This window comes from Terrapene carolina, unplaced genomic scaffold (assembly GCF_002925995.2).
Source record: "Terrapene carolina triunguis isolate 2854851 unplaced genomic scaffold, T_m_triunguis-2.0 Scaffold88, whole genome shotgun sequence".
Lineage (NCBI taxonomy): Eukaryota > Metazoa > Chordata > Testudines > Emydidae > Terrapene > Terrapene triunguis.
Window position 1 is genome coordinate 41,151,171 of NW_020664439.1, and position 12,490 is coordinate 41,163,660.

The 12,490-nt window shown below is 36.8% G+C and overlaps 1 protein-coding gene across 1 annotated transcript in view; it reads right to left on the reverse strand.

Annotated features, from left to right (window-relative positions):
• CCDC39 (coiled-coil domain containing 39) overlaps positions 1-12,490 on the reverse strand; it is a 31,201-nt gene that overhangs the window by 12,764 nt on the left and 5,947 nt on the right. The window contains exons 5-12 of the mRNA XM_024204004.2: positions 11,494-11,586; positions 11,272-11,400; positions 9,112-9,303; positions 6,653-6,756; positions 6,072-6,204; positions 3,338-3,532; positions 2,450-2,614; positions 1,005-1,142 (exon numbers count right to left, since the gene is read on the reverse strand). Of these exons, the coding sequence (XP_024059772.1) occupies positions 1,005-1,142; positions 2,450-2,614; positions 3,338-3,532; positions 6,072-6,204; positions 6,653-6,756; positions 9,112-9,303; positions 11,272-11,400; positions 11,494-11,586 (1,149 nt within the window). The remainder of the gene's footprint in view (positions 1-1,004; positions 1,143-2,449; positions 2,615-3,337; positions 3,533-6,071; positions 6,205-6,652; positions 6,757-9,111; positions 9,304-11,271; positions 11,401-11,493; positions 11,587-12,490) is intronic.

Genomic DNA, 12,490 nt, shown 5'->3' on the forward strand with positions numbered 1-12,490 from the left:
GAACATCTGGGTTTGGGGCATGCTAGCCAAAGAGTATTAGCTCCTCCTTTTCCCTCTCCATGTAAGTCCCTCTGTAGGGTCACCTTGGAGCTGTGGCTCCACAAGGCTTTGGAGGCTGGGTAGAAGGAACAATTGGGGTTCACCTGCTCTTCACAACATTATCCCTTGCCAATTCTGTGGGGGTTTATGGCTCCCGAATCGCCAGCCCACGGGTGCGGCAAACTGCTCCTATGGCAACGAGGCAGGAGTGACCTTCAACCCAGCGTCTGTGTTTGGGAAACTTATTTGGCTGATTTGATTGTTTCCTCGCAGCTGGCATTCACGCGCTCAAGAGATGGGTTTGTTATCTTATGTGCATGTATACTGCCTGGCTTTTCTATGCGCAGGAATGTAACCACTAAGAAGTGTTGTAAACAAAGTAAGGAGAGAAATAAAAACCCCAGGAAAAGTTTTCCTGGAGGCTTTTTGGCTTGAGGCTTTTGAAGCTCTCTGGCTACCAGAAACCTGGTGTTCTATTTCCTTTCCTGTGTCGTCGCCACACAATTCCATGGATATTCTATCTGTAATTAATGCTACTTTCAGATTAATGATTTCTCAAAGAAACATCAGTAATACGTCTCTGGCAGCAAAGCATTCTCCAAATGGAAATTGCTTCATAAATGCAAGGGACTTAATCAATGGTAACTGAACTCCCAATGGAGCCCTACGACTTGAGGTGATAAGAGGCTACAGTTCCTCTACACCCTCCCCAGACACTATCAACTAATGGGACAATAGCCATTAAACTGTCCTTCATTTGAAGATCTGGGTCTTACAGGGAGGCTGAAAGACCAGGAAACTCCAGAGGGTTTCCCTCTGGGAGGAGATGACCCTGCACAAAAGAAAGTAGAAAAGAATCCCCGAACTATTAATTAAGAGTGTTTAGATGGTTTATTCTTAAAAAACAAAACAAAATAAAAACCTCATACTTTCCATTAGTAAAAAGCCACAAACTATCCTCATACCTGCTTAAGAGCTTTGGCTTTTTTTAACTCTTTATCTGATTTGTCATTGAAAAGGTTTAGTTCATCTATTCTGATCATCAGACCAGTCATTTCTTCTCCTGTCTTATCCATCGCTCTCTTGATAAAATGGACATCGCTCTGTTAGAAAATAAATAGCTTTTAGTTCATTACACTGGAAACAGATTACACCAAATACTAGCAATTAATTAAAAATTACAGATTATAAACTCTTTGGGACAGGGACACTCTCTGTTATATTTTTGTACTGTCTGTACAGTGCCTAGCACAATGGGTTCTTTTCCATGGTGCTACTGAAATATTTTAGGCGGGGTGCAAGCAACCCTTTTATGACATCAATACACAACCTTCATATTCATGCAGTCATAGATTTTAAGGCCAGGAGGGACCATTATGATCATCTAGTCTTTCCTCCTACATAACCCAGGCCATAGAATTTCACTGTATCTACCCCAGCAATTTATGGTTGAACGATAGAGAGCATATCTTTTATAAAGACATCAAATTTTGGGTAAGACTCCCAAGTGATGGAGAATTTACCACATCCCTTGGACATCTATTTCAATGTTTAATTACACTAGTTGTTCAAAATGTGCATCTTATTTCCAGTTTGAACTTTGATGACTTCAACTTCCAGCCATTAGATCTTATTGTATCTTTGTCTACTAGACTAAAGAGCCCTCTAGCATCAAATATCTTCTCCGTATATAGTATCGGGGGTAGCCGTGTTAGTCTGTATCTACAAAAACAACAAGGAGTCTAGTGGTACCTTAAGACTAACAGATTTATTTGGGCATAAGCTTTCGTGGGTAAAAACCTCACTTCTTCGGATGCATCCCATTATCAGCGGCTCCCATTGGCCTGGAGCAGCGAACCGCAGCCACTGGGAGCCGCGATCAGCCGAACCTGCGGACGCGGCAAGTAAACAAACCGGCCCTGCCCGCCAGGGGCTTTCCCTGCACAAGTGGCGGAACAAGTTTGGGAACCACTGTCCTAGAGGAACATTTTAAAAACAAGAAAAAAGTTGCTTGTACAAGAACTGGGTCAACCTTTGGGCCTGTGAACTTGAACATTTTTCCCTTTAAACAATTAAAAACTTTAATCCTAATTGGACAAAAGCAATGCAATTATACTGTAATACATAAGAGCTAGTGTCAATGGAACACAATATTATCATAGAATAATAGTCTTTTACTGATGCCTTATTGTGAAGAAAAATTTGAAAAGTTTCATTTTTAGCTCCGATTGCTTGAAAATAAAGTAGATTTAAAGCATCAGAGGAGTGTGAAGTGAGGTTATCTGTGTAACTTACATGAAGTTCACACATCCTAGTACTAGATTAATGAATAAAGAAGAAATCTCCCTAAACTAATTTGTTAGGATTTCTAAAATTTATATCTGCAAAGATGATATTGTAAGTAAGTTACCTGAAGTTTCTTGTGCTGGGCATGTAAAAGATTATATGCATCTTTCTTTTCTTCTAAGGTCTTTGTAAGTTCGACAACTTTAGCTTCCAGAACTTGCCTTTCATCTGTATTAACATCCCCTTTTAACCGTGACAGTCGTCGTTCCACTTGCTGAATATAAAAATCCTGTTAAAATTATAATTTAAAAAATAAATTGAGAGACTGAGATAAATAATTATAGCTCTTTCTATAATGCTAAATCATTGCATATAAACATTGGAACTAAATTTTGGCTTTAGGACAGTTGCCTAATTAAGCTATTGTTATTTTACAATAATATATGGCCTATAGCCTTCTCATTTTAATGTGAAACATTAACAAAATACTCTTAAATGACTGGTGTGTGATGATGGATCATAAGTAATCTCCTAAAAGTGTAACAAAGCACACACTGCACAGATAGGGAGTCAGCTATAGGGAGGCTTACAGCAGTGTTGCAATCTTGCCTCACCAGTGGAAATTGATATAAAGGGGCAAATTTTCAAAGTAGTGCATAGGAGATATGCACATAAATCCCATTAGCAAATAACAGGATTTGGGCATGTACCTCTCTTGTATCACTTCAAAAATTTACCCCGAAGCATCAGTAGTTCAGAGGAGTCAAAGTGAAGAATTGATTTGGGAAATTAAAGTGGAGAACGGAAGATACAAAAAATAATTCACGTACACACATTCAATTTCATTCACACACCTGGGGAGATGGAACTGCAAAACTCATCACAAGCACTGATCATTTCAGAAACTGCATTTTCTAAGCAGTTAAAGACAGAAAAAACCCAAACAAGCTATTCATATGTTAGCCCCAAAGAATGATCACAAATGAAATTGAGGGCTTGTTAATACTTTTACCTGATTATACATGATTTCCTGTTGCTTTAAAGTGTCTGCGTCAAGTATGCGTAAACGACTGTTAAGGTTTTTAAGTGATGCTCGGGTTCCCTCAATTTCTGCAATAATAGATTTCTCCTTCTCCCTCTGTATCTGTAACTCCTGAGTTTTCTTGAAATGGAGTTCTTTCAACTGGTTCATTTGTGTTTCTTTTTCCTGATGACAAATTACTCATTAAACACTCAAAAAGTCAGTTTTGGGTAATGCCTTGCAGAAACACACATTTGTCTTTATCATTCATAGAAAAAAATGATACATATAAAATATTCTACATATGAGGTATTGGAAGCATGAAATTTTAGTATCAGAAGTTTCAGAAACTGTTTGCTGGTTTAAAAAGTCTTTGATTTTGGAGGATAAAAATGTGTCCTTAAAGTTTTGTCCTTTCAAAAGTACTGGAGTGCACTTTTGAGAGACTTTTGTCTCTTTTAGTCTCTTCTCCATTTCAGCAAACTATAAATTCTTGCCTCTTTCCAGTCTTACCCCTCATTGCCTTCCAATATACACCTGTAAAATAGGGTTGCTTTTTTGTACTGATTTCTTACAAATGACTTACAATATGTTTTTTCAAGATTGTTTAACAATCAAAATGTATAGCAGAATATGTGTATATAATATAGTTTTGTTTTAAACAAGGATTTCTACTTGCCAAGACCTGAATTCAAAGTTTTGCATTTCTCCCACCGTTGTTAATAACATTGAGAGATGTCTTGAAGGCAGGTGGGTTGAAAGGGAAAGTTTTATTTTTGGAATAAATGTTGAAGGAGAATTATGGAACCCTGAACTCAGGAACTTGGGGGCAAGTATGGACTTGATCCAAAGCCCACTTAAGTCAATGGGAAATGGCTTTTGGATCAGGCCCTAAGAGAGGAAATTATTTTTTTAAATTTGTTTTTAATACATATTTATTTTTAATTTCTATGACCACCTATGTGTCCAGTTAGGGCCAATTTTTTTAACTAATGAAAACAATGGCAAAACTGTCAACTCAAATAGGATCAGAATTTGGCCCTTAGTCATTAAGGTCATAAGCAGTTTTTGTATTTTTAAATGTACTTTAAAAACATTTTCGTCCTTTTAAAAAGAGGTCCCCAAAAATAGATATAGGCATTAGATAAGAATCAGTCCCCACAACACTGCTTTGCTACAGAGTCCAGGAGACATCAGGAAACTGAAGCACAAGCAACGAATAGGATTTTGTCTGTATTGTTCTCAGTAAATATCTTTTCACAGTAAATTAATAGATGTGGCGAATAGACATGCATGCCTAATGTTGATGGAAAGCATGCTTCTGACTAATACATTACAGACATTGTTCAAGAACAGTTCATCTTATTTAAAATATTACCCCGAGGCTGTAGAGCTGCCAAGCTCAGTGTCAGCTTGGGTTATCCGCCACATATGTAAGTAAAGAAACCCTGCTAATGGCTTAGCCTAGTAACAGATTTATGAGGAAGCAAATGCAGTTTTCAATTTACAGAAATGTTATATAATTCCAGCTAGTTTTCAGATTTTCTGCATTATTTAATCTTTTTTAATAGCAAACCCTATTTTTTAAAATCTATGTATATAGCTACGGCTCATTTTCTCTAAACTGTGTATTAATATTCAAAGTGCAATTTAATGTACATAGTAACTTTATAACACAACAGCAAAGTTTATGAAATAAGTCCCAAATCCTATCATGAGAGCAGCATTTCACACAGCTACTGCTTGAAAAATAAGACAGGGTTTGGGAAAAATAAGTGGCAGAAACAAAATACGCTATATGATGGTGTGCATGACTGTAGTTTTTGTTGTCACTTGTTTGAGAACACCTGTTCTGACACTTGTGTAATGAGGTCATCTTACAACTTTAGAGCCTCCCATACCTTATCATCAAGCAAAATGTCAAAGGTTCATATCAGATTTGTCAGAGGCTAAACATATTTATAAAGAATTATTAACAAATTGGGAAACAGGGAGTTTGGTGTTTTATTTATTTATTTTTTAAAATAAAATATAGGAAAGCTCATCTGCCAGGCTGATGGGGATCCAAGGACCTGAAAATCCTAGACTCCCAGAGTATACAGGCTCACAGTTCCTCAGCATCCTAAGCTCCCAGAGCTTCCAGAGTCCCTGGCTCCCAGTAGATGTGGATAGAGAATGGTAATTCCATTTTGTGTAGAAATGTGAACTTTTTGGTTTTCATTCTGACTCGGAACAAAATCAGATTTCAAAATCTTAAAATCCTCTGTGAAATGGAATTAATATTCTCTGTCCATTTCTAGTAATAACTCCTTAAAATTTAGCCACAAATCTGGGATTAAATGACCTTTGTCTAGAAATTCTATCGGATTTTTAATAACCACAAGTGGTCAAGATCTAGGTTACATCTCATCTGAAAGATGGCAGTTCCACTTGACAGTGCCCCCTCAATACCATGCCTTGATTCAGTACCAATTCAGAGGGAAGAATGCCACCTATCAAATCCACATACCACTATGCACAACACCAAGGCTTTCCCTAGGGATCTCCTATCCAAGTACTGATCCAACTGAATCCTGCGTACTTTAATGTTTGAGGGGGAATGGATGCAGGCCACATTAATTAATAAATAAATTCCATTTTAATCCATACATAAATGCTTGTCGCAAACACAACCTGTAAAGTCTATATTAATCCTCAGTGGCAGATATTGTCAAAAAGGTTTTACTTTAACAATTTTCTCCTCTTCTTTTAGTATTTCTTCCATCCTGAAAGCTTTTTCTTCTAAACTCAATGTCTTCTCAGTCACAAACTTCAGTTTATTTGAAAGATTCACATTCTGGTCTTTAACATGGCTTAGCCTGAACAAAGTTACAAGGCACAATGGGTTAAAATGAAGGGTACACAAAAAACACTGCTAAAAATGTTTAGAGCAGTTGATTGAGAAGTAAATCTAATAAAACAATTCATTATATTCATCTAAAGGCATGTAACTGTGTAGAGTACTTAGGTCCATCTCAGACAACTGTTATGGACACTGTCTGTTATCACAATTTCAAAAATTAAATAAAAAATAAGATGACAACCAGGGCCCACACAGATTTTTTCCCCACTCCACTGAGATGAGACTCACAGGGAGTATTTCAAGGCTATTTTGTCCAAAGAGTAAGGACAGTCTAGCTGTGTCACAAAATATCCTGCTAGTTGACTACTTAAGTATCCAACATTATTTAAGGTATGAATAACTTGATCAAAGATCTGATTGTTACAGAATGTTATAAACTTTTTCTAAAAGTTTATCTTTCTTACCTGACATGTTTTTCCTGGATTTCTTTCTTCAGATTGGCCATTTCTGTTCTCAGAGATTCTAAATCAGAAGCAGTTCTGTCCACAGTGGCTTTTAAAGTATCCAGCTAATAAATAAATAAATAAATAAATAAATAAGTAAAAGGGATCACTTACTCTATTTTGTAGTGTAGAACATTTTAGTACATTTATAAACAATTAATTTTCAGAAATCTCACTTACTGTTAAGCATTACCAACACCAGAAACTGGATAATACTTTCTCCTGTAAGTACATAAATATTAACAATCCGCCACCGGTGCCCCATCAAAAATGTCAAAAGATTTGCTAGTGTTGCTAACAAATTTGTATTTCTACAATGCAAAGATTATTCTAGATAGTTTTAAAGTGTTTTCTCTAAATGAAAAAAAAATGGTCCAGATTCTCAATTTGTGTAAATTGGCAAAACCCATGAAATCAGATTGATGTACACCAGGTGAGAATCTGACCCTATACATGTTAATTATTTAATTATCAAGAAGAAAGAATGGGACCAGATCCTGCAACTGCATCTGTGTGAGCAAACCCTGGTGCTTATGTGGAGTCCCAATTACTTCAATGAGGCTCCATATGGGCACTGGCAATGGTGTGAATCCAACAACAGTGCTGGCCCAAACTTTGCTGATTGCACAACATTATTTTGGTTAAGCTAAGGGAGGATTGTGAGGTACGAGGACACATAGACACGTCATAAAAATTAAACAAGTTTTAAGATGTATAAAGGGAAATATTTTTATGCCACACAAAATTAATCTGTGGAACTTTTTGCAGCAAGATATAATTGAAGTAAATAGTTCAACAAGAGAGTAATACTTAGCATTTTATACATTCCAACGTCTTTATAAACGTTAGCAGTTTAATCCTCAAAATACACCTTTGAAGGAGGGATGCAGGTATTGTTCCCATTTTTACAGATGTACCAACCAACCCACTACCCCATATTGCCTCTTTATTGGGTAGCTTTATGAAAATGAATAGTCTCTACAGTTATTTTAATTAGGACAAAATTACTAGGGCTGTCAGAGCATTCTTCAGAGCATAAGATGGTGATCATCTGGAGAAGTGAAGAATTTTTTTTTTCACCATGTTACAGTACTACAAAATTAGATGCATGATGGTATGTGGTAAAGATGGGGAAAAACTAAGTGATTGGGCAACAAAATGGCAAATGAAATTTAATGTGGATAAATGTAAAGTAATGCACATTGGAAAAAATAACCCTAACTATACATACAATATTATGGGGGCTAATTTAGCTACAACTAATCAGGAAAGAGATCTTGGAGTCATCGCAGATAGTTCTCTGAAGACGTCCACGCAGTGTGCAGCGGCAGTCAAAAAAGCAAACAGGATGTTAGGAATCATTAAAAAAGGGATAGAGAATAAGACGGAGAATATCTTATTGCCCTTATATAAATCCATGGTACGCCCACATCTTGAATACTGCGTACAGATGTGGTCTCCTCATCTCAAAAAAGATATACTGGCATTAGAAAAGGTTCAGAGAAGGGCAACTGAAATTATTAGGGGTTTGGAACGGGTCCCATATGAGGAGAGATTAAAGAGGCTAGGACTTTTCAGTTTGGAAAAGAGGAGACTAAGGGGGGATATGATAGAGGTATATAAAATCATGAGTGGTGTGGAGAAAGTGAATAAGGAAAAGTTATTTACTTGTTCCCATAATATAAGAACTAGGGGCCATCAAATGAAATTAATGGGCAGCAGGTTTAAAACAAATAAAAGGAAGTTCTTCTTCACACAGCGCACAGTCAACCTGTGGAACTCCTTGCCTGAGGAGGTTGTGAAGGCTAGGACTATAACAGGGTTTAAAAGAAAACTGGATAAATTCATGGAGGTTAAGTCAATTAATGGCTGTTAGCCAGGATGGGTAAGGAACCTCTGTTTGTCAGAGGGTGGAGATGAATGGCAGGGGAGAGATCACTTGATCATTACCTGTTAGGTTCATTCCCTTTGGGGCACCTGGCATTGGCCACTGTCAGCAGACAGGATACTGCGCTGGATGGACTTTTGGTCTGACCCAGTATGGCCATTCTTATGTTCTTATTATACCTTCCTCTGAAGCATCTAGTAGTCACTGTCAGAGACTGGATACTGTTTAAGGGAAACAATTCAGCCAGCCATTGGAAAGCAACACAGTAATACAAGGCCCTCCCTTTCTCAATGGCTACATGCTTCCTCCTCTGCAGCATTACCAGCCAAAGACCAAGCTCAGGATTCAAACGCCAATGCCCAGCACTGCATTGGCAATTGTAGACATTTTGTTACCACATAACAGTTGTACCAGAAAATGAAAGAGAGTTCACCATATGTTTCTGCATTTTTGTTGTCACATTCATTTCATTAATTAAAAGTTAGGGGTTTTTTATTTTTTACGTTTGCCTGAAGCATTTAGTCGCTATTACCTCATCCTGGAGTTGAACTCTATAAGCATCTTGGTTTTGGTAATCTAATCTGAGTTTGGCAGCTTGCCGGTCAGCAACAGAAATTCTCTTTTCATACTCCACGTTGTTCCCGGTCTCGTTTGCCAAAAAGCGAATCTTCTCTTTAATCACATCTTCTTTCTTTCGGATCTCCTGTCTTACCTGGGCTAATAACTAGCAGAATAAAAAAACATTTGAAGTGTTTTAAATAATGCAACAAGCATTGCTGTAAGACTGTTACTCTTTGTTTTTGGCTATTGCTTTACCTTAAAAATCATTAATAGTAAAAAGAAACTAATCAAAATATACTTTAATGGAATAGTATGTGGCAACCTAGGTATTGCACCACCATGAAATAATTACCTTTGATATGTGAGTCACTGAACTCATATATAGCAACATAAAATACTGCAAATATTTTGGATAGGCAACTTCTATTCCAGTTATCTCTCTCAGTATTAAAAATCATCAGTATGGCACTGTAAACTTACATAGAACAGTGACACGCGCAGAGTGACAGGAAAGGAAGAGGCCATAGGCATAAACAGCATTTGAATTGACCGGAACAGGGGAGAGGGCATAGAGGAGTTTACAATAATAGTAATAATTAATAGCGATGACAAATGATGACCAAGGTGTGTGTGAGGGTTTTAGCACTGCAGATTTTAGGAAATGGTGGATTTTGTTATTCTTAAAGAATAAATAAAAAAGCTTAGCAAGAACTTAGATATTGGTGACACAATAGTGTACAACAATTAATTTCCTGTTCTTTGAAAAGTGACGGCGAAAAAATGGCACCATCTCTCTTAGCTGATTCGGTCCCTATATTAAGAATCATAACTGCTTATTTTAATCACAAAAAATAAATCAACAGGACTAATTGCAGAGTATGTGAGAAAAGGTAGCAGAATCTGGCCACTAGCAATTATGTGGCCTACAGTACTAAAGAGCTCAAGTTATTCCAGCTAAGTTTCTACATTAACTCACATTCTAAATGATTCCTTCTGATTTTTTTCTCTCTTTATTATATTGTTTACTGTTAATATAATAAGAACAAATTCAAAATACTTTTTCCCACAGAGCTCCCTAACCCAAATATGAACAACATGCAAAGCTGAAATTCCCGTTTTTCAAGGCAATTTCATACTAGCGAAAGCTAAGATTTAGTGCAGAGTCTTCTTTGAGACATATGACACTTTTTCCAAAATCTGAAACTATCATATGAGGCTTCTGAAACTTTATAAAAATTGCACTTTGATACCCATGTTTATTTCTGAACACACTTCAAATTCTATACATATAAAACAAAGCAGAATGTGCATTATTTAACCCCCTTCCATTATAACTTTTTTTTTCTAGCACAGAAACATAAACCTTGAGGCTCTAAGACACCGAGAAAGGTGACAAATAGAAGCAAGCATTAACTTGTAAAATGTAATCAAAACAACACTTTGAAAGGCTTTGTAAAAAATGCTACTGTTGATTCATGTTTGTAGCAAGTACTTAGGGCTAAATTCTGACCTTAGATAAGCACTAACTCCAACTGACCTTTATAGAGGCCACATATGCACATGAGGGCAGAAATCTTATCTGTCAGAAATCTAAAAAATTAATTCCCCTATTTTCCCTTTGAATCATGCCCCAGACCTGCAAACACCTCACACCCCCTTTGCAGCCCACTATCCTTTTCTAAGAGGAATGGGTAGGAGTCTACCTGCTCTTAGTGCTGTTAAGACAAGACAGAGGGATCATTATCAGAAGTTGCAAGGCACTCCAGCTCCTGATGGAAGAAGGAACGTGAGACTGGAACTGAAAATTAAACCTGAGACTCCTGTATGGTAGTGCAGAAGAGTATCACTTAAGTTGAGAGGGACTTTACTTAACTTAACAGACACCCCTTTAAAACTAAGAATATTTATCAAAATGATGCGATGCAATGCAACTGTGTAGGTAATCTTCTGTAATATATCTTAAGTTTGAAACAGCTGAGTGAAATGGAAAGAGGAGCAATGCAGAAAGGAATATGATAAGGCCCATTATGTTTTTAATGTTCTTCTATTTGAGACAATAGCACAGGTCTCATTATTGGTGCAAGGTTAGGCCCACTATTTATGTAAAGCAAACTCTGAATACATGGTTTACCAAAGCACAGTGATCTATTTCTTGATCTCTTTTCTGCATCTGCTCTATTGTACTTTCCCACTGTCTGATGAGCTCTTGCCTTTCATGGTGAACCCTGCGAAAATCTTCAGCTGCCTTATCCAGCTCTATCTGTAAAGAAGTGAAGCCCAATTAGCAATGGTTTCTAATTTTAAGAAGTACTTCAGATACGGAAAATAATCTTCATCTGCTTCATACACAAACCTGAGCACTTATGGTTTCTGTAAGCTCATTGTCAAGAATTTTGCGTTTCTGATTAGCTTCCATAGTCATCTTTTCTACCTGTTGGGTCAGCACCTGAAATGAAATGATTTAAGGACTAACATAGTTAATTAATTAAAAATAAATACAAAGCTCTGCTACAGTTAAGTTGGGAGTTAATGAGACATCATCTATGTCATGTGTTTGAAATGCATAAAAAGCTAAGGGCCCAATCTTGTAAACCTTTGCTCATGCAAGCAGCCCCTACTCATAGAAATAGTCCCTTTAACATCAATGGGACTATTTGGGTAAGCTATGGTATCTGAGTTGTCTGTTCATTCAATACAAATGGTAGTAAAATTAGCTTTAATTTGAACAGTGTGCAAAGAACACTTACTTTTTTCCTAAGTGATAAGCTACTTGAGAACCATCTATGAATTTTGAACTAGTTGCTTGATGAGTCTACTTTAGATTTAATATCAGTCTTTCATTTCTCTAATCAATTTTATTCAAATAGCCTTACTTTATCCTCACTGATATTAAGCAGTTCAGTTCTGGTTTAAACAGGAACATCTAAATTACTTGCACTCGTATTTTCAGAGAGTCATATGTCATAGATTTTTAGGATGAACTCCCTATTGAATTCAACATGAAGTTCTGTTTAAAATTTTATCCACAGTGACTACTGGCCATAATTAAATATTTATGTACTTTCAGGCTAAACTTCAGCCTCATCCAGCAGAACAAACAAATTCTAATAAGTATTAAATTGTGCATTTTAGCCCTTTATAAAAACAGTCACCTACATAACCTTTAAAAAAGAATTTAAATGAAATTTTATTGGTGTGCTAAATGGAAAACAATCACAGATTAAAAGTGCTGTTGAACAAAATGTCTTGCCTCGCTCTCTGTCTCAGTCTACCTAATTTGATGACATGACAAAATCCTTAGCAGGGCCGGCTCCAGGCACCAGCTTGCCAAGCAGGTGCTTGGGGCGGCC